Source organism: Rhipicephalus sanguineus, chromosome 4, assembly GCF_013339695.2.
Source record: "Rhipicephalus sanguineus isolate Rsan-2018 chromosome 4, BIME_Rsan_1.4, whole genome shotgun sequence".
NCBI lineage: Eukaryota > Metazoa > Arthropoda > Arachnida > Ixodida > Ixodidae > Rhipicephalus > Rhipicephalus sanguineus.
Window position 1 is genome coordinate 13,727,294 of NC_051179.1, and position 25,257 is coordinate 13,752,550.

The 25,257-nt window shown below is 47.5% G+C and overlaps 2 protein-coding genes across 6 annotated transcripts in view; one reads left to right on the forward strand and one right to left on the reverse strand.

Moving 5' to 3' along the window:
- Window positions 1-8,538: 8,538 nt before the first annotated feature.
- On the forward strand, window positions 8,539-19,523 carry LOC119389220 (acetylcholine receptor subunit alpha-like). The gene is made up of 7 exons (XM_037656423.2): window positions 8,539-8,832; window positions 8,904-8,948; window positions 12,380-12,489; window positions 12,958-13,138; window positions 14,834-15,215; window positions 15,733-16,127; window positions 17,060-19,523. Exons 1-7 carry the CDS (start codon window positions 8,659-8,661, stop codon window positions 17,246-17,248), a joined length of 1,476 nt encoding a protein of 491 aa, XP_037512351.2. The 5' UTR covers window positions 8,539-8,658; the 3' UTR covers window positions 17,249-19,523.
- Window positions 19,524-22,767: 3,244 nt separating this feature from the next.
- Window positions 22,768-25,257, reverse strand: part of LOC119389434 (neprilysin-2) — an 88,931-nt gene continuing 86,441 nt past the window's right edge. For all 5 annotated transcript variants that reach the window (XM_037656681.2, XM_037656685.2, XM_037656683.2 and 2 more), the window contains 3 exons: window positions 23,974-24,069; window positions 23,152-23,228; window positions 22,768-23,055 (listed from right to left, as the gene is read on the reverse strand). In XM_037656681.2, the coding sequence (XP_037512609.1) occupies window positions 22,956-23,055; window positions 23,152-23,228; window positions 23,974-24,069 (273 nt within the window). In that variant the 3' untranslated portion in view covers window positions 22,768-22,955. The remainder of the gene's footprint in view (window positions 23,056-23,151; window positions 23,229-23,973; window positions 24,070-25,257) is intronic.

The following is a 25,257-nucleotide window of genomic DNA, read 5'->3' on the forward strand; positions in this document are numbered from 1 at the left end:
AACTAGATCCACGAAGAGGCGTGTTCGTGACGCGTGAGAGTCTTTCGTGCTTAATAAGAACTTTTTGCTGACCGTGTTGGTGAATACTTGACGACATCGTCATTTTAGCGCTAAAGAGAGACTGTCGTCTCTCGTGAGTTCGTCTTTTTTAGTACGTCTTCGCGTCCTCCGCGTTTCGCTAGGTATCCCGTCCTCCGCTGAGCGCAATTCAACCAATGAGAGTTTTACATACACGTGTGTATGAACGCATAAAACTGTCGGAATATGAAGACAGACGCAGACATTGAGTTGTTGCGTAACTTGGTTACGTAGTTTTGTTCACTATTACCAAAGTAGGAAAGTTACCTATATAAGGGCGTACTAGCATGAGCATGATGTGACCTCATCTCTATAAGAAGAACACGGTGGATGCGCAGCAAATTCATCGAGCTGGCCAGCTTGAACACATCAGGTGTGGAGTGAGAATAGGGTGCCGACTTGCTTTCTCTTTGTTAGTACTTTTACAGCGCATACGCACGCAAGAAGAGACAGAACTGGCTCAGAGCGCTGAATTTCAAATAACAGTTTTTAAATGCCAAGCATTTCTTAGCAAACCAAATGCTCGTCCAGCGGGCCCGTGCTGTCGCAGAGGTTGTCATCGGAGTCCAGGAATAGGGATCATCCACGATTTCTTTACAGTTTAAAGAAGAAATGTTTTCATCATAATCATCATTATCATCATCATCATCATCAGCAGCAGCAGCAGCAGCAGCAGCAGCAGCATCAAGGCACTTTGACCATTTCTATCTATCTATCTATCTAGCCGCCTACGCCTGGGTGCTATTCTCCTTAACTTGGTATATACGAAAATTGGCTTAGGAGGGCACGAGTGTATGACGAACACGACTGGAAGATCATGGCACGACTAACATAATGATCCTGTCGCGTACGTCACGAACCGTTTCCCCCAGTCGCATGCGGCACATGCCCGCATAACACGGGCCGTTGAATGCGGGTATGCGCCACAGGTGATTAACAGTCTATACCAACCCAGGAACGTGGGGAGCTGACACTGGAAACCTTAACGGGAGAGCTTTAAGGAGCCCGTGTCTCAGAAAATCCAATGTCGGCATCGAAGGTGGGTGAAAAATCCCGACGGACGCCGAGAATAAAAATCTGGATTCGAACTGTAATCGAACCCAGGTATTCTGCGTGCCAGTCAAGTATTCTACCACAGGGATACGCCATGTCTTGAAACTGCTTTGTAAAAAGACCCAATGCAGGCGTCATTTCGGTGCAATGTCAATTGTGGTTGCGGTGTTGGCTATCCGCTCTGATAAAAATGTAATAAACATGAAAGAGATACTGATATAACTCAGCAAGCTATATTCAGGCGTTTCTCGACCACGGAGAAACTCACTGACTGCTTCGCATGAAGCCGATTCCCACAATACGTGGGATCTGCCGGATTTTTTATTGAAAGCAGCTTGCCCTGTCTCCTCACAATTACCTGATATTGATCAGGTCTTCGCATAAGTAGGCAAGCTGCTCTCAATAAAAACTGTTAGTCGAAAGTCAACACTCCGTTCTGACTTGTTTTTGCTTTTTTCCCCTGTGTAATTGTTGAAAAAGTGTGAACAATGCATCACCATCTAGCCAGCCAGCAAACGTTGTTTTTCTTTATTTTCTTTTTTTTTGCCGCCTCTTCACTCCGTGTGATATGCAGATATATTCTTGCTTGACCTCACCGATTGTGCTTTGTTGAACAAAACACAAGGAGACATTGTTCCTGGGCGAGTTGGTGCCTAAGCTTGGTAAATATGTTATTCCTGGCGCAATGCTTGTAACACGAAGAAAGGACAGAGGAGAGACGCGCTCCTCCGTCTCTTCTCTGTGCTTTCTTCGTGTTACAAGCATTCCGCCAGGAACAACATATTTAGCGAACAAAGCACAGTCGACACCCACGGATGATGTTGTTGGAAGTGGATTACACATTGAATGGTATCACACTTTTAAAGGGTCGTGCCCTAAAGCTCACGTTGAAAGAGAAAAATTCATCTCGAGAGAAATATTAACCGCATTTAGATGCTACTTAAAAGGTGAGTCATAGCTTTCCAATTCTAACAACTTCGGTGTGCGTCGCCCGAACCCATTCCCTGCGCACAGAGGTCGGCAAACTCGCTCATGAGTCGACTCACTCAGAGTCGGATTTGGCCTTGAGTCTGAGTGTGAGTCAGTCCGGGTGAGTAATATTTCGGTGAGTTTGAGTCCGAGTGAGTCCGGTTGAAGAAAATTTTGGTGAGTCTGAGTACGAGTGAGTACTATTGAGGAAAACATTGGTCAGTCTGAGTCCGGGTGAGTCGTAAGCGCAAAATATGTTTCTTGAGTGAGTCCGAGTGAGCTCCACGTTTTGTTGCCGACATATGATCCTATCTACTCATCTTAGACATTACTACCAACCTTACATCGGCTTATGTTTATACTCAAGTCTATTCACACACATCTCGGCACACTAGCATTCATGCTCCACCTCAATATTTACTCATCAGAGGCGTGAGTTAGGGGAAGGGGTGCGATGACCTCCCCTCCGCAAACTATTTCATGGGAAGTTCTTGATAAAAATATCTCGTGTGAGCCGCGTATGTTATACAAATGTCCTTACTGAATCGATATATGATAATGATAATATAATATGATAACTCGTATTTTCGTATTTGAAGGTACAAGATCAAAAGGCGTATCGTAGAGAACTGATTATATGAGATATTAGCGTTAAAGAGGATTGAAACGATGATCGCAAAAGCTAATTTTACGCCAACGTGCTCATGAGTTGACTCACTCAGGCTCACTCAGACTCAGGTAAAGCCGTGAGTCTGAGTCAATTTGAGTCCGATTGAGTAATATGTTGGTGAGTTTGAGTCTTTGCGAGTCCGGCTGAGAAAAAGTTTAGTGAGTCTGAGTCCGAGTGAGACTGGTTGAGGAAAATTTTGGCGAGTCTGAGTGGCTCTGAGGGCTCTAGGGTGAGCCCTCAGAGCAAAATATATTTCTTGAGGGAGTCTGAGTGAACTCCAATCTTTTTGCCAACTTATGCCTGTGCAAGACCGAAAATATGCTCTAAAGTCTGTTGTATAGTTTAGCAGAACGGTGATCACCCTGGTAGATGATCGTGTAAGGCCTAAGGCCCTGCGGCGACTTTTGCGCGAACACAGATTTGCTGCCAAAAGCCCACCCGCGGCATAATCACGCACATTTAAAGCAGTGACATCTGAAGTACCCGGCTATTTTCAAAGTCAGCTTCTACAATTTTCTACGATAAACTTAAGAAAAACAAACAAGAAAGGAGACAAATCTCAATATCTTGCCGGAAATTCACAAATATATATATATATATATATATATATATATATATATATATATATATATATATATATATATATATATATATATATATATATATATATATATATATATATATATATTTTTTTAAGTACAGCTTGCCACAGCCCGTCCTTCACGGCTAATAATATGCGTACTATCAACATTGACTTGCGTCTATTCTTAAGAACAGCCCTAGCGTAAGAACTCTTTCCTGCAATTATTGGCTCGCATTCGCACATGTAATCCCAAAGTTGTGTGTGGGTAACTTCGGATGCACCGGAATGATTTGTTATTCTTCCACAACATAGCAAATACTCGATGGAGCAGCGTAAATAGAAATACTCACGGTGCGCCTCCTGATATGCTGCGGTGAAGTTGCTCAAGACGCTTTTCTGCTTAACATTCCTGCCTTCTCCCTTAGCCTCTCTCTCTCTTAAACATGCACTATTATGCAAAACGACTTGCAAAGTGCTCTCGCTTTTTTTTTAACAGGCTGAACGCTGAGAACGGAAAGCAGCGCTTTGCCTCCTTTTCCCTTAAAAGCAGACATATACGGGCCCAGCTACAGAAAATACAGTTTTAAGCATTATTTTCTTCTTCTTTTTTTTCTTTTTGTTAAACCGTGTCCATTCTACTTGAGCGCAATATGGCCCCCTCCGCTCCCATCAAGTGGAATGGCGCTGGCGCTGTTTCGGATTCTAGGGATTAGCCACAAAGACGTCTTGATGCCGATTTTTCCGGGGCGCTCCTTCCCAAGTTTAGCGCTACTAAACGAAAGAGCGGGAGCGCTGTTTTAGCTCCCTAGTGCGCTGTTTCTATAATAAATTGCTCGCGCCGGCCGCAGCTTTGTCTGGATTAGATGCCCGATGCTGGCACAAGACGTCCTTTCTGCGTATCCCAGCGGTATCTTCAATGTAGTGGCTCCTCCTTCGCGTCTCTTTTGTGCTAAGTATTTGGACATCATTCGTTTCCTGCAGAGACACGGCAGACTCATCTCTGCTCTCTTTGGCTTTAACTCGCCATCTGACATGCAGTATTTTCTGTTGGTAAGAATAAATGTGGCTCTACATCAGTTGGGAAAAAATGCATGGCTTCTTCATCGAGTATTTTTGGTCTCTGATAGCAATCAGCGATGAAGGGTTAGCTTGCTCAATAAGGAGACGCTAGTACGTGCTTCGGTACTATGCGAAATATTTTTTTAAATTTAAAATATTGCGATATGCCAGTGATGTGCAGTTACACGTGAAGTCGACCTCGTTAATTTTATGCGTGTGTTGCTTCAGATGACAGGAGATACAGCATGCGCAATTCTGGGGGTCACGATCTGATTCCGGTGTGCCTAAAACTCATGACGCATTATTAATAAAAGGAAAAATGGGGCAGCTACGCACTACTGGCGCGAAGACTGAGCAGAGCTGGTGACGTTTCCCTCCTCCTCACCCTGACTTTCTTTTCCCACCTTTTGCTATACTATACTATACTATACTATACTATACTATACTATACTATACTATACTATACTATACTATACTATACTATACTATACTATACTATACTATACTATACTATATACTATACTATATACTATACTATACTATACTATACTATACTATACTATACTATACTATACTATACTATACTATACGTAGCTATGCTTGCTCTCTCTTTTTTCTGTCTCTTTCGCTATCTGCCTATTTCTTTTTCTGTCTTTCTATCTTTTTCTCACTTTCTAGCCTTTCCTCCTCTCTCTCTCTCTCTGCACTCGTTCTCTTGCCCATCTGAGTTCTTGCATCCGACGCCGGAAAAATCGGCGCACTTGTTCTGGGAGCAACGCAGAAGATGAAGAAGAGGAGAAAAAAAGCGCGTGCCGGTTCATGATGGTGATAGTTTTCAGGTCACGCCACGCTGCATAACGAAAAGCTTAACAGCTCCGCTGCAGAGGAATACTTAAAACAATAATTACGTGCCTAAAAGTAAAGCGTGGTTAAAGAGGTCATGAAGCACCCCTTGGGCTTGTTGAAAAAACACATCCTGTGGAAAGCTGACACGGCTATGAACTGCTCTGCCAAATATTACAGTCGTGCGCGCCGCGTAAAGGCCACAAGCGGAGCGCGAGGTTGCCGTTTCCCCAGGCACCCTCTTTTCAAACGGAGGCCGGTTCTCACTCTCGTCGGTGGGCGGGGCGTCTGCACGTTGACGTCGCGGATCTGCTAGTTTACGTCGCAAGAGACATAGCATGCTTATTGGCCGATAGCCGACGTAAATCGAAAGCGGCGTTCGGATCAGATGCGCTTCTTTCCACGGGGTGCCGCCACTTGCCGGCGCCGCACTCCTCAGTACATGGTAGCCGCACTTGCGCACGCGAATCACAGCGGGAGAGCGATCGCGCTTCATGACGCGCGCTGACGTAACTTCTTTCCCCCGTGCCATCCTTCCCTATGTAGCTTCCAGTGCGCTCGTCGGCACGAGAAAAGAGAGAAAGCGCTAAGAGGGTGCGTAAAACCCCATAAATCCGCTCGTTCTTGACGGATTTTTGCGGCAATCGATTCTGGAGGCAGTAAACTCCGATACTGATGCCATCAGATCATTACTTGGAAAAGTGGTTCATGACCCCTTTAAGCCTGTTATGCTTCCAAACTCAGTTTAACATTTAACAAAATTAGACCAAAAACAACAGTACATTTGCACACACATACACCCCCGCCACATACACGAAATGAAACGTTAATTAAGCTAAAGCTTAGTATAGTATCAAAATATTTATTTAGTAATTGTTTTGATGGTCTATGAGCCGCTCAAAACTCTCGTCAGCCGATCAAAGACGCTAATGCGGGCTTTGGCAGGTTTCATGAGCCTAAATCCACTTTAATTCATTTCAATTGATGTTATAATTACTACACTAGCTAAAGCTAAAAACATCAAATACGGCCCCCTGTGCTTTTCTTGACTTAATTGTTTGTTGAATTTCATTAGGTTGCGCCTAATAAATAAAACCAATAAAGAATCATAACTCGGCGAAGAGGCAAGACCTCGACGTCTCCACGTAGGAGGCCTAGGCCCACCCGACTAATTGCTGGTTTTAATAAAAGTTTATTCCTCGTCCTCTGTAGTATAAGAATAGCGTAATATCTGTACGTTGTGAATTACAACTTTAGTTCGTGCTTCTGACTCGCAGAGCATCCGTTAGAAAATTCCTCCTAACGACGGATAATGCTGGCATTGCAGGCACTAATTTTGTTCGGGCAGGGTATACCATTATGACGACCGCATTGCTACTCGCCAGCGAGAATTGGCAAAACCTCACCTTCACACAGACGACATAAACCCTTCTGTATTCTGCCTTCGAGAATGATTCCACATTGCCCTTGGGCGTTACAGAAGGGTACAGCACGATGGGGGAGGGGGGAGGGGAGGGGGAGGGATTACCACATTGACTCAGACAGCTTGTTCCATTCCGCTACAGCGTTCGGAAAAAAGGAATTAGAGAAAATGCACTTCCTGGGCCGGTACTCACGTATTTTGAGAATATGATCGCTACGCATAGAAATATAAAGCGGTTACTTTAGGTAAGTCCGAGTGAGCCCTAAGCGCGAAATATATTTCGCGCTCAGACTCCCCAAAATTTTCCTCAGACACACTCGGGCTCAAACTGACCAAAGCATTAGTCACCCGGATTCACTTAGTCAGACTCACGGATCGATCTGAGTCTGAGTGAGTCGACTCATGAGGGAGTTTGCTGCTGACCTATGGATTAGGGTAGAACAACTAAGAAAATTTCTAGTGAGGGGGGACTGCTGAGCTAATGCAAAAGGAAGTCCAATCAGAAGCCGAGAACTTCCTCTCTACAAACAGTTTCACACACCAGTGCAAGGGATTCAGTCATAACGATGAAAAAGATGTGTCAAAGAAGAACTGCTCTATTACCGACACACATAGGTAAGAAAAAAAAAACAACTATTTAGTGAATTGTAAATTTGCGCTTCTTGACATATCGGTGGTCTAACGCTAGCACCATGTGCATGATAGCAGGCAAAGTATACAATACTCATACGTATAAAATGAAAGTTCCTAGGCATCGTTATCCCTTCTCTGTCGATTCATCCGCTCTGGAGCGTTTATCAATTTACGAACAGGAATTGGAGACGAGGATTTAGACTGGAGTATTCTGCCACAGAAAGTGATGACTACGTGATCGTATTGAGGCATTCTGTGCGTGAAGTTTACTGCACGCTCTCCTATGCGGCAATCTTTTATCTATTCTCGCCCCACCCTCAAGGCCGAGTAAGACATGATAAGCACACAAAGTCAAGCCAAACATTCTCGTCTTTTATTTCAATGGATGCTTCTATCTCCGGCAATTTTTTTCATTGACAAACAAATCCGGAATTCCGCCCTTCTCCTTCCTATGCACGCGGTAGTATATTGCGTCTGGGCGGCCCAGTCTCACAATGAGTTTACGGCCTCGGCAAAAGCTCACTCATTAGCACTCGCTCTGATTTGAGCAATGACCTTTCTTCCCACGCAAGTTCTCGTGAGAAAGCTCTCAAATGCCAAAGCTACCGTAGTGAGCGCCAGGCGTAAGGCATTGATGAGTTCCGTATGGCTCAGCGATAGCGACCACATGTCGCCAGTTATCAGGAGTAAGCGGGAGAGACCCGAGCAGTCGTTGAAGGGCAGCTGATTAATTTGCCCGAATCGAATCATCTTTATGCCCATTAACGCCGGCGGCGTTTCCGCATTCCCGCTCCAGCGAGACGCAGCCTCTATACGGCAGGCAATCGAAGGCGCCTGCTGCGCTGAGAGGTGTCGGAGAGCACTGAGAGCGTTTCCTGCGATCGGGCTCTCGGATCCGAGACGGTATATGCGCCGGCTGCAGCAGGATCGATGCCCGTCGGCCATAGCTGCGAAAGAAGGACCAGTGAGGAAACACGCCACCATCATGGCCCTCATGGAGGATTTTCTCCACAGGTGGCGGTCCCGGCGGGAAGTTACGATGCGAGATGCCCCCTGCCCGCATTAATGTGCACCTAGATGCCCCAATCTTGAGAGAGCAGCAAAGCCTAGGAAACAGTTATCCGACAGGAGTCGCTGGTGACGCTCTGCTGGCGGCTTGATGCCCCCGAAAAAGGCCACTGACGTTGCGCGTCTGTTTCACCCATGTTATAGAAGTCTGTTTGTAAGACGGCCCGCGCAGCATACCCGGCAGCGGTGGAGCCGATCGATGGGATGCGGGGTGCTGCTTACGGTTGAAGGCGTTGACGCAGTGAAGCTCTGAAAGAGCCGGCGTGAACGAGGCCACCGATGATGCTCCTCCGGTTGGTGCTTCTAGCGGCTGCTGCGTGCGCGTCGCGCGAAGCCAAGCGGCTACACGATGACCTGCTGTCCGACTACAACCGGCTCATCCGTCCTGTCGGTAACCATTCGCACAAGGTGACCATCGTCGTCGGCCTAAAGCTGTCGCAGCTCATCGACATCGTAAGCGACCGGCACAGGCGACTTTCCATGATCAGGTATAATCGAGCTCACTGTGTCGCGCTTTTTTACAGAACCTCAAGCACCAGGTCATGACTACGAACATTTGGCTTGAACAGGTGAGCTATTTACTTTTTACCGTTATTGAAGGCTAAATATTACCGTCAACCTCGCTTTCTAGATTAGCCTGTCTAGGCCAGGCAAAAACTGCGCATGTATTTCGTTTAAGCCTGTGCTCTGGTTGAATAGAAACACGTGCTACAGCAACGCCGGACAGCGAGAAACAAACAGCTTTTTGCCACATACTGAGTTTGCGAACTCGTTTGAGGCGCGAATACATATCGCCGCCAATCAGGCCTTCTGCGTTTCCGCTCCACATGAGAGGCTTCAGCAGCCTTCCACAAGAGGGCCTCACCGACTTACCAGCGCAATTTCAAAGCCATCGAGATGGAGATGAGAGCGCACTCAATGTCTCCTGCGGACTACAGCGACGTCTGCGGCTACACGAAGGCCACCATGCCGGGAATGGTTGCTTCAAGACTGAAGGTTAAAGGGGTCATGAACCACTTTTCCACGTAATGATCTAATGGCCTCAGTATCGGAGTGTACTGCCTCCCGAATCGATTGCCGCAAAAATTTCTCGAATCCGTCAAGAATCAGCGGAGTTACGGGGGTTTGGCGCACGCTCCCAGCGCTTTCTCTCTTTTCTCGTGCCGACGAGCGCACTGGAAGCTAGACAGGGAGGGATGGCATGGGGGAAAGAAGTTATGCCAGCGCGCGTCATGAAACGCGATCGCTCTCCCGCTGTGATTCGCTTGCGCGAGTGCGGCGCCGGCAAGTGGCGGCATTCCGCGGCAAGAAGCGCATCTGATCCGAACGCCGCTCTCGATTTACGTCGGCTATCGGCCAATAAGCATGCTATGTCTTTGCGACGTACAGCGGACAGACGCCCCGCCCACCGACGAGAGTGAGAACCGGCCTCTGTTTGAAAAGAGGGTGCCTGGGGAAACGGCAACATCGCGCTCCGCTTGTGGCCATTACGCGGCGCGCACGACTGTAATATTTGGCAGAGCAGTTCATAGCCGTGTCAGCTTTCCGCAGGATGTGTTTTTTCAATCAGCCCAAGGGGTGCTTCATGACCCCTTTAATGATGACATTGAAGATGGGAGTGCCCTCGGCTGAACTATCAGTGCTGCGAGTGCATTTAGTACGGTCGGACTCATCGATCTTCCTCCAACACGTGCAACCCAGACATTGATTTAATACCTTCGTAATATTCACAAGAATTGGAAATCGATGAAACGTACATCTTGACGAAGCTTCTTCATTACTGGGCGAAATGATGATAAAGACACAGCAACCCACAACTTCTCAAGCTACGCACGTACCTAAACAATAAACGCGTTAATTCGGAGAGCTGTAAACGGTGCCAAGGGAGGCATGGTGACATACCAGCTATAAGTGGTTTGTGTATTCCCAATGTTTATTTGATTGCGGCCTAATTTAAGCTACAGCACTATTAAATGCGAAGCATTTCTTAGCGGGCCTAAGGCACTTTGGCCGTTTCTATCTATGTATCTTTCTATCTATCTATCTAGGCACCAACGTCTAGGCATTCTCCCGGTCGTCTCCATAAAATTGCCATGACAAGGGACAAGTGTATGACAAACGCGATTCCCTGATCATGACATAAATAACGCGAAATACCTGTCGCGTACGTCATGGAAACCTTTCCTTCAGTAACTTGCGGCACATATCCGCTTACCGTAGTTCATGTTAGGCGGGCATGCGCCATAGGTGATTCACAGTCTCAATCAACACATTAACAGCGAACATACAGATTTATACGCCAGGCAAGTGAGGGAGCTGAATACAGAACACCCCTGGAAGACGCTCGACTACCATACACTCGTCCACATGGTCAGCCAAAATGACGCAGTGTTCTCTTTATTTCTTACGAGGCAGGGCGGTGGCCTCATGCTGACTGAGGGTGACGTAAGGCTCACTGAGAGCCGCTTTCTGATTTATCTAAATCCAACAAGGCCTGGATCATACACGACATGAAATACGTATTCGATGTAGCCAGGGCTTCCTAAGACATCGTTCCCATGTCCAGGACAGGAGGCATCATAGATCACTTCTTCGTAAGAGGCATCCACGATTTCCAACAGCTGTACTATAGCTCATCCTTAAACCCTTTGTCGCCGCGATCACGAACGGATCCGATAAGAAGTCCTGTCCATCTGCTGGTGCTCCCGGTGATGATGACCTTGTTAAAGAACTGTCAAGAACCCCTTCCACACATGAACACGGCTTCGTGAAACGTGCGTGCGTTCTTCGTCATAACGGACAATGATAAGCACTACATAACAGCTCATCGCTTCTGGTGTTGGTAATACCCATGTTGCTGTTGGCATCGTTGCGCACCTGTAAACAAATTGTTATATAACACATATGCGACTTTTGAACATATGTGTGTGCGTATACCGTTTGCAGATATGTTTAGCGTCATTTCGCAACGTTTCGCTCAATGTAAAAAGTTACGCCACAGTCAACTTCTCGCCGTAGGCTTTGCATAACATCGATTCCCATGGTAAGCGGGATCTACCGAATTTTTCTTTCTCAAGATTAACAAAAATTTCACTCCTCAGCGCTTTGCTCATCGCACATTACAAGTGATGCCAAAAGCAAAGAGTATCGATAGATGCGCATACAAAGTGACTTGTATGCATTGTTCGTGACATTGGGCGATCCACCCAATAATCAGTGAACAAAACGGCGAGGGTCATAGGCGTGCGCACGCGGGGGGCAGGGGGGGGGGGTGCTGATCAAGGTGGTGGCGCAAAGTCTACCCGATACGTTTACTCAGTTATGGCCACGCAGGTTTTCAACGATAATGGCAGCTGAAGGCCCCTAATGTTGTATTCCAAGAACTATTTACTTCTGGTCTTTACTGCCGGTTAATTAGGGACCAAAGGCAGGCCATTCCTGATAAGCACGTCATCGCTCCATGTTTCTTTTTTTCATACACTGTGAAGCATGTTGTCCTTTGGGATCGTCCAACGCGGGGGGGGGGGGGGGGGCGCTACTAAGAAACTTTGCCCCCTGGGGAACCCTGCGCATGCCTATGGCGAGGATATTATGCACTCCAGAGGCACGCTAGCGAAACGACTGTTTTATCCCCTAATGATTTTATATACTTTACCAGCAAGCGTCTGTCTTTACACACATCACTTTTCACTGGCAGGCCTTGATTTTTTTTTCTTGGTTGAACGGTAACGTGAGCGCAGGGACAGAAATACATAGAAGCAAGCTCGAGCTTAAAGGAAGCCTCGGTGGCGTTTTTTGAAATGCATATGATGGCGTTCTTGTTCAGTGGAAAAACACAAGTTCGTCTCGTGCGCTTGCCGCTGTATAGGCTTCAAACAACGTGTCAGAAGGCTGTAGAAGTACGCCATTTCGATGCCCCTGACAATGTAACTCTACGCACGCCCATCGAGTGCCTGCGATGACTGCACGATGTTTGACCGCCTTTAATTTGTTGCCACAGGAATGGGAAGATGACAAGCTCCGCTGGAACCCGGAGGACTACGGCGGCGTGGACATGATCCACGTTCCGGCTGAGAGCCTCTGGCTTCCGGACATCGTGCTTTTCAACAAGTGAGCAACGAACAAGCTGTAACCTCCTCCCCCACCTTCGATATTCCTGCAAGTTTGTACATTCGTGATTCATGATGAGTGAGCACTTTAAAAGCGCATTACGCGCACGAAAAACAGGGTCATAGAAGAGAAGGGTTTATAGCGGTTTTATTTTCATCCCAAGAAGGTAAGGCAAATAAACAAACGCCGCTACGTCAGATTACCGTCTGTGTACGTAAACGCCTATGTGCTAGGTGCACGTTAAAGAACTCCAGGTTGATAAAATAAATCCGGAGTCCTACTCAACGGCACGCCTCGGGATCGTGTCGTGGTTCTCGCATCTAATGTCCGCAAAATTAAGCTTTAATTCTTTGAGGTTTTGATAGAAGGAAGCGCGCATAGCCAGATAACGTGAAATATTGACCACCGTCAACGCGGCGAAAGCAATCACGGACTCACGCGGCGCATGCGTTTTTCTCTTTCTCGCAGTGCGGACGGCAACTACGAGGTGATCCTGATGAACAAAGCGACCGTCTACTCGACAGGCAAAGTGGTCTGGAAACCGCCGGCTCTTTACAAGAGCACCTGCGAAATCGACGTCGAGTATTTTCCTTTCGACGAGCAAAACTGCCTCATGAAGTTTGGATCGTGGACCTACGATGGCCTTGAGGTGCGTCCACCGTGAAACGCGTCACTCGACTTCGGTCACAGGCCATATGGGATATCCGAGATAAAAAGTATTTTGCGCGAAACCTGAAAAAATCAGGACTGCCTAACTCCTGGATCTCATATTTTTTCAGGTGGTGCGCAAATAACCTTTCATTATGAAGTTCTACCGCCTCGCCCATACGAGTGCCCTTTAAGTCGTATGGGGAAATTATTACGCATATGTATTCCTTATGCTCGTTTATATTTATTAGTTCCTACATTCAAGCGTATTTTCGCGGCGAATGTGCAGTATAATAATGACAAACCTATATAAAGACTACGCGCTCATTATTTTGTAGAAGACCTTCTTCCTGGACGAGTTTGTGCCTATGTTTGTTAAACATGTTATTCCTGGCGCACTGCGTGAAACATGAAGAAAGGACTCTCCTCTGTCTCTTCTCTGTCCTTTCTCCGTGTTTCAGGCATTGCGCCAGGAATAGCGTGTTTTGCAATCATTATTTTCACTTTCCCTCTTATTATTGTTTTTCCCATTTTGAAGTCCTAGCCTTCTAAACAGTAAAGGTATACTGACTAGCTCCAGAACGTACTAATTTATTTAATATAATAGCTTTTCTACAGCCAGTTTCGGTTGAGTTTTCCAGGAGGTATCTGTGCCGTGACGTCACGACGTAGTAGGTGGTCCCGTGAAAGCAAGACATCGCGATGTTTTGCCACTGGCTCTCTCTCGCTCGGCTGCCTGGTATGCTGCTGTGTAGGGCCTCACAAAGAGTGCCAGCAACGGAGGCGACCAAGCGAGCAAAAGCGAGCGCCAATGAATCGCGATGCCCAGCTCCCACGTGATCACCTACTACGTAGTGACGTCACGGCACGAATGCCTCCTTGGGAACTCAATCCAAACTGCTTGTAAAAAAATTAAGGCAGCTTCGTACAAGTGGTGCGAAGCTGCTACCACAAGCTGGCTCGCACATAAATAATGTCGACGTAACACATTCACCTTATTACATAATTGTGGTGGCTCTGAGAAGCTGTAATCAAACTTGCTGCTCACGTCTTCTCATGCGCAGCGGCTTTGAGAATAGATTTCAGCATACACTGCTCAGATGGAATGTGTAGAATGCGGAAATGTATTCTGTGTCATGCGAGGTTTCAATGCTATATTCTATAACCATATTGACACAGGATGTTTGAAAGTTCGCTTACCAATGTTGTCTTCTGGAAAGTCCGACCAGAATGGTACGAGTGCTCTTTCAGAATGTGCGCTGGGGAACCAATCTAATTTTCTCCCCTTCCATTAACTACTACTGAAGAATTATTTCAATATTTGCCTACGTCAACATTTAGCAAGAAAGTGATATGGTTACATACTGTCCTCATAATTGCAAATATGTTCTGCGGAATCACGCAAGGTGTCGGAAGGGTTCAAAAAGGAAAACTGAAAAGCACTCGTTTGTTGCACGAAACCACAAGGAATTGCTAATTTCCTGGATAGCTCAATTTGTAGAGCGACCGCTCCGGAAAGGCATTGGTACAGGGTTCGATCCCCGTACCAGAACGAATTCTTCGGCAACTATAAGAAACGTTCTCTCTGTGAGATCCGCATGGATTTCCTTGTGGTTTCGTACTACAGACAGTGGTTGTCAATGTTCCTTTCTGTTCTCAGGGTTTTATGTTACGAGTGACGTATACGTGGGCGCAGGTGGACCTCCAGCATGTTAAGCAGCGTCCCGGCGTGGCCGTAGTGGAGACGGGCATCGACATGAGCGAATTCTACAAGTCAGTCGAGTGGGACATACTGCGCGTGCCGGCCAAGTACAACAACGAGTTCTACGACTGCTGCGAGGAGCCGTTCCCCGACATCACCTTCAACATCACCATGCGCCGAAAGACGCTCTTCTACACGGTCAACCTGATCATCCCCTGCGTGGGCATCTCGTTCCTGACTGTGCTCGTCTTCTACCTGCCCTCGGATTCCGGCGAGAAGGTGACACTCTGCATTTCCATCCTCGTCTCCCTCACCGTGTTCTTCCTCCTGCTCGCCGAGATCATCCCGCCCACGTCACTGGCCGTGCCCCTTCTAGGCAAGTGTATTCTGCATTGCTCGCGGCTCGCTTAATGATTCGGCTATGGAGCACCGTTCGCGAATTTACCAGCCAAAGAAGAAATCCGCATTACGAATACCTATTACCATAAACTAAGCGCTTGATGCAGCTGCAGCATGTTAGATGCATAACGTCCTAAGGACCTGCGCGACGGGACGCGTACGCTGGTTCCATTGAGCACAATTAAGTGAGCACTGCGCGCATTTACTTCCGCTCAAACAAACGCCAACAATCTAGCGCGAAGTCGTGTTATACTCTGACAATATTTTTCCATTCGACACTATACACCCATGTAGTCTATAAATACAGAAGTGAGCTAGAGGCCCTTGTACTGTACGATGTCAGTGCACGTTAAAGAACACCAGATGGTCGAAATTTCTGGAGCCCTCCACTACAGCGTTCCTCACAATCACATCGTGGTTTCGGGAAGTTAAACCCCAGATATTATTATTAATACAGAAGTGAGGGTTACCAATTCGCTTTTTCTCTTTATTAGGCAAGTACCTGCTGTTCACCATGATCCTCGTCACGCTGTCCATCTCGGTGACCGTCGGAGTGCTGAACGTGCACTTCCGGTCACCATCGACACACCGCATGGCGCCCTGGGTGCGGCGCGTGTTCGTACACCTCATGCCACGACTACTATTCCTGCGGAGGCCCGATGCGGCCGACCGCCAGCAGCCGCCCGTCGACCCCTTGCAGCTACTGCTACTACGGCGGCCCACAGAACCGGTGACGCCGGCGCCGGTGGTGCCTCCTTCGGCCGCCGCCGCGGACCGCCAGCAGTCCGAGTCCCCCGAAGCCGGCTCGTGCACTCCGGAAGTGCGCAGGGCCATCGACAGCGTGCTCTTCATCGCCGACCACATCCGCAAGGAGGACGACGACGAAAGCGTGCGTACAAAGGACATCGTGAAATTTATCGTAAAGCGCAACGAAACGGAACAAGAGAAAGGAAGATGAACACAAGCGCAAACTGACAGCTGATTTTACTGAAGGCACATGCATAGGTTTATATATCCACAGGCTGCGCAGGCGCACCGTTACAACTTGTGGATATGTAAACCTGTGCATCCGCCTTCAATAAAATCAGTTAACGCCCGTGTTCGTCTTGCTTTCTGTTGCGCCGTTTCGTTGCGCCGTACGATGAACTTGACGTCAAAATATCAACTCGTCCTATATTCAATCCTTTTAAAGGCCATCGTGTTTCGTATTGACGAAACAGATAAGGAGCAGGTATATCGGAACGAATTAATCTATTTGATCCTAATTGATTTATCGGAACGAATTCAATCGAATGTGTGGCTGTGGCGTTCAATCTAGTCAATATTGCGCATAGAGCATGTCGGGCACTATTGCGCTGGAACCGTCACGTCCTGCAGCGTGTATGCACCAAACGTCGCTGCGTCGAGTTCACACAGTTGCTGGTTTTCTGCCTAAAGCTCACAAATTACACCTTCGGACACTATGAAGTAAGCCTTGAATAGGCGGCGTGCTTAATTATGTTGAGCAAGGCAAATGACTGACGGTTGTTACATTTCTACTTTTTCTTCGTTATTAAAAGCAGCGTAGCAGGATTATAAACGCAAGGCAGAGTATTGTACACATGGCACGCGCACACATCTTTGTCTTGTGTTTCCGCCCCTTTAAATTCAATATCCCCCAACTCGTCCAACTTCACACTCCTGTTACTTTTTTTCTATTTCGAAGGTCATGCTCATTCGTTTGACAATTTGCAAAATTTTGCATAAAAACCAACTTTTTTTTTATGTAAGTCGAGAATAATAACGGTGGTGTATGCACGTTCACGCTCTCCCATGCTGTAGGACTGCGAGGACTGGAAATACGTGGCCATGGTGTTGGACAGGCTGTTCCTGTGGATCTTTACTCTTGCTAGCCTGGTAGGCACGTGCGGCATAATCCTGCAAGCCCCTTCCCTCTACGACACCCGGCTGCCCATCGACGTCCAGATGTCACACATCGGCCGCGAGTACGCCACCCTACACTCACCCTGATCAGTTGCGACGACGAGACGCTGTGTTTTGAAACGACCCGAGGTCCCGGTATATTGAAGCAACGAAGTTGTTCACTTGTATTGGAAATACGACTTATATCAACTGATGGAGTCTGAGAGCAATATTTTTGTGCGTCTCTATTTGCTCCATCCTTCCGCGCTCTTTTACAAAGTTTACCTCGCTAATATGAGCTGAAACACCTTTTAATTAAAGACACTGAGGGATCAATCGAACAACTACGTTCCGACAGCCAATCTCTATTTGCTTCGATGGATCTTCGCCCCGCAAAAGAACGTTGGTCATCCAAGGCTTCGTGTGCACACTTCGTTGTTTTTCAAACGAGAACATCACGTCATCTATATATTGTCTAGCGTGCGAATCACGTAGCGCCATTTGTACAGACCACATATTTATTGTAAGTCCCCTTCATTAAGGAAGAAAAAAGTGCGAAAGATATAACGCGGGTTTCCACGCCGTTGGCGCAGGTAAACACACGTGGTATTCGCCATGACGAACAGTACAATTCGATAACTATGCGTCGAAGGTGACTGGTGCTTCATGGTATGCTTGACGAACAACCATACCATGAAACCATACATACCATTTGTATTGTCTGTGGCCATACAAATATGCATAATCGCAGATTGATTTACGGGGAGAACTCGCTACGCTGTGGCCATATTTCTTTTAGCACGGCATTATAGCCGTAAACGAGGGATCCTGCTTCATGTAGTCACGCTCACCGGATTTAGGGAAACGGGGGGGAATCGCACCGCGATGGCTTTGTGGCTATGGCAAACGAGCGCTCAAACAGTGCATCTTAACAGCAGCGCCAGAACGCACAGCACAAAAAGCGATTTTGCATTAGCAAATTGACAGCCTGAGTGTCCAGTTTTGGACCTGACTGGGCACGACGTCTTATAACGCACTGACGCATGCGCTCATTGAAACGCGCCCGGTCATGGTATAAATGACTTAACATATCGACCTAAACAAGGATTGATAAAGGTGCGTGTCTGTTAACGTTAAAAATGTCGTATTGTTCACGTGGCCTCCCTACCGGACCGCGACAGCTCGTCCTACTGGCGCACTCAAACTTCCGTAGCATTTCCTCACCACGACTGGTTCACCATGGCTGTTTTGCTGCTGAAGGTCAAGTTGCATGTTCAGGTCGGTGCAGCAGCAATCACATTTCGATGGGGGAAGTAGGCGAAAAGGGCCATGTGCCGAGCTTCACGTACAGAATCCAACTGGTCTATTTTCAGCACCAATTTGCACGCCACCCCTTTCACCCCCCCCCCCCCCCCCCGGCACCAACACCACCAGGAGAAACAAAAGACACCGCGACGCATCACGCAGTTGAAGGCTGTGTGTGGTCCTCTTATTGTATCTTCACTGTCTGGCGTATTCCGTCCGCCAGACTTTGGTTCAACAGGCCCGTGTGGTCGCCGAGATCATCCTAGAGGCCCCGGACTAGGGTTCCCTCCCACATGCTTAGTTTATATAGTTTTAATAAAATGTTTTCTCCCTCTCTCTCCCTTTCTCAGCGCTATCCATCGAAACGTACGGAGCCGTTGTTTATTGCCGTGTGTTCCACAGAGAGCGCCGAGGCTAAACGGAATGTACGGCTCACTGGTGAACACCTGTAAAGTTGGATTTTTTTTAATCGACTGCTATAATATAGAATAATGGTGCTTACGGAGCAGAAGAAAAACCTCGAGCGGGGAGATAGGTGTGCGTGTGTACACTGCGAGATGCAGCGAAAGTGAATGCAGCGGCGCTTTTGTGTTCACCTCTTTCTCAGCGGTCTCCCAGCAGCCACACGCATATCTTCCTGCTCTTCGGATCTGTCAGCTGCATTCATGTGCACGCTCTGCTGTTTGACACACTCGCTCAAATCACTATCCTGATGTAGAACCAGCATTGAAAACGTCTGTAACTTTTTAATCTTCCTTCTCTTTTGACACTGCTTTCTAGAAACATGTTTAAAACCATCGCTTCTTAAGCTTTACATTCAATTAAAGGTAAACGCCTGTACTTGTTCCTTCACATGCTGTCTTCTTTTGCTGTTATTAGTCATTAACTCCTCATTTAGAACATTTTTTTTCTCGGAACCTTTACACTGTTGAGTTGTTGTTTGCAGGACGGTTGTTAGCTGAGTTTGTTGGCACATATTCACGTGAATATGTTAAGACAATGGTATTGTTTGTTTGCTGTTGTACATTTGCTCGCTGACCATTGTGAAAATAAAGGTCATAATTCATTCTGACCACATTGTACTGTATTAGAATGTTTAGTGACAGAACGCACACATTGCGTATTATGCGCTGAGTATACCGGCTGTAATAAACAAGGCCGATAAAGTTTACCGACCAGGTCACTCAAGTATATTAAGAGCGGAGTTGTTTAAGACCGAGGAGCATCCCTGGGGATCGTCGTCCGCACTTCCAGAGCGAAGCCTAACGAGAGGGGGGGCATGGGTGTGGGGAAGCCTAGTGTAGCGCGTGGAGCCTGGTAGAGAAAGGGCAGTGACGTGGAGAGGAGGAGAGCAAAGGCAAGGCATGGTAGATGGTGTGGAGAAGGAGACAGCAGGAGCGTGATTGCCTGTGCCGGTGAAAGGAGTCGACCCATCGTAGCTTGCGCTCGAGCACAGATGGTGCTGGTGAGAGAGGAGAAAGGGCGCGTCGAGCGTTGGCAAAAGCGGAGGAAAGGCGCGCCGATGCCACCAGCTCCACTGTTTAACCAGCCTTCGCGACATTAGGTCAGTTGAAGCTGCGCATAATTTTATACTTGCGGTATGTCTGCCATTACTGCAGCATAATTGCCACAGCAATTTCAGTAAGTCAATTGCAGGCGACAGCAGCGTTCTGCTTTGATTTCTCATCTTGCCGATAGTGTCCATTGAAACCGCCGTGTCCCCACAGAGTTCTTCAATCATACGAGTTCCGAAACTCCCCGTGGGCTCCGTGTATCAAAACCAGGACACGTCATTAGCCGAAATCGAGGTGTGCTGACTGTAGCGCCACCTGTACGCGGAAAAGCATGGTAATTCACAGCAATTTTGTGTGTTGAGTTGCACAAGCCCGCAAGCGATGCCGCATTGATGAAGCGAGCAGTGTGTTTAGTTTGCGGCTTACACTTTGCAGATCGAACTGCAGCCATAGAACTCGCCCACCTTTCTTGAAAGCTCTCCTAATTCTCTCAGCCTCCGCAGTATTGCTTGACTGCTGACCCAGAGGTCGCGGAATCGAATCCCGGCCGTGGCGGCCGCATTTCGATGGAGGCAGCATGCTCGAGGCCCTAGTTAACCCTGCGGCAACTATAATGGCAATTATTGGGGTTTTACCTCCCAAAACCACGATGTGATTATGAGAGACGGCGTAGTGGAGAGCTCCGGAAATTTCGGCCACCCGGAGTTCTTTAACCTGCACCTAAATCTAAGCACATGGGCCTCTAGCATTTCGTCTCCATCGAAATGCGGCCGGGATTCGATCTCGCGTTCCGAGGCAACCCGCGCAGCGAAGACTGCAGCGATCGTGGCGATGCGGTGTGTTCTCTATCGTCGCTCCCAGGTGGCACTTTCATTTGCTGGACAAGGCAGGAGGCTGAATTTGAAAAAAAAAATCACAATAAAAAAAGTTTTTTTTTTCTTTTGCTTTGAGCTTGGTGGCGCACAGATCACCGCTCCGTTATAAATGGGGTGCTCATAGCATACATACTCCGTAAACTTGTCTATAAGCATGTCCGGTATTTGGAACGGAGCTTTGCAACTGCAATGGTGCCTACAGACCCCCCCCCCCTCTCCCACCAATTCTCTTTTCTTTTTTGGCATCCACATGGTATAAAAACCCCAGTGTGCGTCATTTAAACCGCACTACACCGCACTGCTTGTACCATAATGTGCAATAAGGTAAAACCTTCTGAACAATAAAAAAAAGAAAACATATTCAGGCGTGTGAACACGACGGAGGCTGGTTTTTTCCATCGCACATATTGATTAAAAAAAAACCAAATGGGTTCGTTCTTACGGACACAAATCTATCTTCACCTAATTGGCAACCTATACATGGCAACAAAACGGAGGCGAAGTTAGTGAAGTCACATTACAGTGCCTTCGTTCGAGAAAGGTCAGGCAGCGCACACTTCGAGAGCTTACGTTACTCTCGAGTAACGCATTTCGTAATGGAAGATACTTTATTTGGATCCGGCAGTTGCTGCTCAGGAAACATGGCCCCAACAGGGCTTTCCGAAATCGTCGCGCAGCTTGAGAAGGCAAGCGCACGTAACGTCGCCTTCACGTGACACTGATTAGAGCGAATTGCATCAATTAATCTTTACATAATACCTGTAGTAATTAGTCCTTACATAAGACACCAAGTTGATCGATGGCGCCTTCGTGGGCGCGCCTTCAACACGTAAGGGGCACAGCAGGGTACCAGTCATGGTACGCGCAAATCCAGCTTGATCTCTCACAAAATAGCGATCGACAAATGCCGCCTCGAGATCTTGAGAGAGACTGAAACGACGTTGACGACTAGAGTCGATCCTTTCTTTTCTTACAGATTTCGTTGTGGCGGTTCCTATTCAAGGATGCCATGAGTGTAAATAAGCGCGTACAGTCACTGCAGACAGTAACATGGATACAGCACAATGCGGCGTCTTTCAATGCGTACAAGATGAGCTGCTCGACCGCAGAATTCCCAACAGACGGCCACGGGTGGCATTCTCAACTGATCGCTTGCGCAAGACTTGGCAAGATTAGCTCCGGATGCGTCGGCGTCCACCAACGATAACGTTTCTGGCCCACTTGCCTTAGCGTGGTTATCACAGAGCAACACTGCTGTGGCCCGTAGACCATTGCGCTCCATAATAGGGCACTAGAGGAAAATCTGGCGCTAGTGTGAATGGGAGCTGCAAGGCATGACGCTTCAGCCAGCATGGGAATGATGGGTGTTACATGGATTTGCTTAAGCTTCGTTCTTTCGGCTGCGTGTGGCCTGCAGCCTCCTTGACGCAAGGCGGAGTTAGCAAAAGTTCAGCAGTCCCACTACAACACCTTTACCCTTTTAGGCTCGCCAATTCAAATCGGCTCACAAGGTTCACGACGAGCCGTTCTTTTATACGAAACAAAAGCCAAAATAATAAACAAAGCCAGAAACACGTTCGAAGCCACAAGCAGGAAGACTAGGCAAATCCATGTACTACGCATTAATGCCACGGTGGCTGAACGATCGCAGCGCCGGAGTTCCCTCTAGCAAATATTGTAGGAAACTCAATCCCGTGGACGGCCGAAAGCCTCCGGCGCCGACTCTCGACATCTAGCGAAAACATCTCCGAAGTGCTCACTCGACACAGCCCCAGACGCATGCACGTGAAAGAATTTAACACTACGGATACCATTCGCGGAGAGAGCTGACGACACAACCGTGCTTGCTCCCAGTCACCCTGTACCGCGACATAAAGCACAATCGAGCGGACTTTTCGCCGTAGCAGCGACCTTAACGTGAAACACACACACACACACACAACACCGATGATACATTTGTTGTTCGCACTGCTTGTTTTCGTGCCGACCAGCTTGCGCGCGGTACGCGCGCACACAGTTTTGCGGCCGAAATTTGGAGCCGAGCACCGCGGGTCCGGATAGTGTCCTTTCGCACAGCATTGTTCCCGGAGACGGTGCCGCAGTAGAAGTCTGGCGGCGCGATCACCAGACGGTGCACTTTTTGGTCGGATTCATGGGAGCTCCTGCCGGACAGTTGAACTCCTGGGCGAACTCGGGCGTGTTCGACATGGGACCGATGACCCTGTGGGAAAGCGACTGGCTTTGCTTAGCATGCTAGATAACATTTCCTGCCTTATTCGCAAAAAAAAAAAAAACGCTATAACCCCGAGAGTCTCACCTGTAAGACGGTGGGCTGTGTGATCCAGACATGATCCTAAGCTTCATTGCCTCTGGCCGGTACTTTCCGCACCACACCTGAAACGCATGAGCAAGTATGTATAGTTCCCTGCCTATGACGCGCATTGTTGTAACTCTGAAGTTGCGGGAAGATTCAGCGTTGAGAACATTGAGCCAAATAGAGTCAAGCTAACGCTTGAGATACCGCGCGCTGTTCCTTCTGAGTGTGGTACATCGCAAGCACGAAACTTCTGCAACGCTGCCTGCCTGTATAAACGTCAAGTGCTTCACCGAGTCGAGTTCGAGGGCTAGGACGAAGTTGTAATGAATCTATAGTCGTAGTATATAAATTATCAGTGAATTGCATTAACGAGCGTTCATTACTTGAGCAAATTCCGTGAGAACGGGCGTAGCTATAAAAACGAGAGCAGCGTTTGAACACCGCTACTTCCTTTCCCGCATCGCTAGTGCACGCGGCTGAACCTGGCGCGACCCTCGGCCTCGTCGTGTTCCTCGCCTTGGGAAGCCCTCGCGTGTGACCCACGAAGAGGCTTGTCATTGCTTTCACACAGGCGCCACGACGTGTGACGTAAGGACAAGAAAAGAACAGAAAATACACAAATCTTTCATGCAAAACAAATGGACCGAAAGGACCGTGTTCAGGACTATAGTTCTACCACGGTATATGCAAACTTAAATAAAAACAAAAAAAGAAGAAAGCTGGCATTTAGGTTCTTTTACGAAATTATTTTCTCTTCAGCCAAGGTTCGAATGTACGCGCTACATCGTAACTGTACACGCGCTGCGGCTACAGCGTACTCACATTTGCAGCGCTGATCCAGAAGAGTTGGTGAGGCGTGTATCGTAGGCCCGGAAGACCCGCCTCCGGACCATTCTCCTTCACCCAGCGTTGGTAGGCCTGCGTATGCCGCACGATTGCGTTTATAGTACGGCACGTTACTACACGAACTCTGCCGTTAGATACCACACACACTTTCTCATAATATCTCTTCTCAGCCCAAGAAGAAAGCACAAGAAAGGAGAAGAGTCCTGTATTCTCCCTTGAGTTGTCTTTCCGCGCTAAAATAATCTATTATGAATACGCACCAAATAGCCAGCCATTGCATTGCCACATGACGTCAGCATACCGCAGGGGCGTAGCCAGAAATTTTTTTCGGGGAGGGGGGGGGGGGGGTTCAACGATACTTTATGTATGTTCGTGCGTGTGTTTGTATGTGTACGCAAGCAAAATTTCAAAAATTTCGGGGGGGGGGGGAGTGTTCAACCCCCTCCCCCCCGCCCCCTGGCTACGCCCCTGGCACACCGGTACACATCTAATAGCGTAAGTGAACATAAAAACACCGCATTGATCAGCTTTTTAAACATCTATTGTGTGTTATCTGGTGCGCTTGCACTTGTTCGCTGGTGCGGAGAACGGAACCTGTTATATAAGGGTCAGAGATCCAATCAGAAGCTATGGGCACCGTTAACTCTGCACACTTGGTGTTCCTACAGTTCTGTAATACAAAAAAAAAATTGCTGCAAAAGAATAAAAATAGTCCCTGTACATTACAAAGACTAGATGACAATTACACCGTTTTAAAAACATACATCACGTCAGCCAGCCCACTGGCGATGCATTTGCCCAGTTGCGAATTATCTGTACCGCCTAGAGTTCGCCAAAACAGTCGAGCTTGTGGTGCGCCGCAAGTTACGCTATTTATTTTCGCCTAAGTGAAGAAGTTATATTTTGCAAGCATGTGAATGCATCTACACACAAAAGCAATCTTAAGAAGGCAATCATTGCTAGTGCCGTGAGTGCAAGCACCCCTATTATAATTAAACAAAATTTACTCTAAAGTTTCAAATGCTCATCTGTTTTGCGTTTCCTCAGTCGGAGCGCAGAAAAAGCCGCAGCGTTATTTTCATACAACAAAAGCATCGAAAGTAAATATCAACACCGAAATAACAGTTTTCAAAATCGTTTTTCTTGGCCTAAAAATACAGTAGTATTTCGTACTAACGTACAGTACAGCTCTGCAGTGTCGAAATCAATCTAAATCACGGCTCTGCGCAAAATGGAATGATGTGCGCTCCAACGCGGGAA

Bases quoted from the DNA above. Each gene is read 5' to 3' on its own strand.
- LOC119389220 (XM_037656423.2), top strand. From the start codon at position 8,659: ATGATGCTCCTCCGGTTGGTGCTTCTAGCGGCTGCTGCGTGCGCGTCG. The intron at 8,833-8,903 runs GTAAGCGACCGG...GCTTTTTTACAG, and splicing joins TGTCGCAGCTCATCGACATC to AACCTCAAGCACCAGGTCAT. The intron at 13,139-14,833 runs GTGCGTCCACCG...ACGTGGGCGCAG, and splicing joins GGACCTACGATGGCCTTGAG to GTGGACCTCCAGCATGTTAA.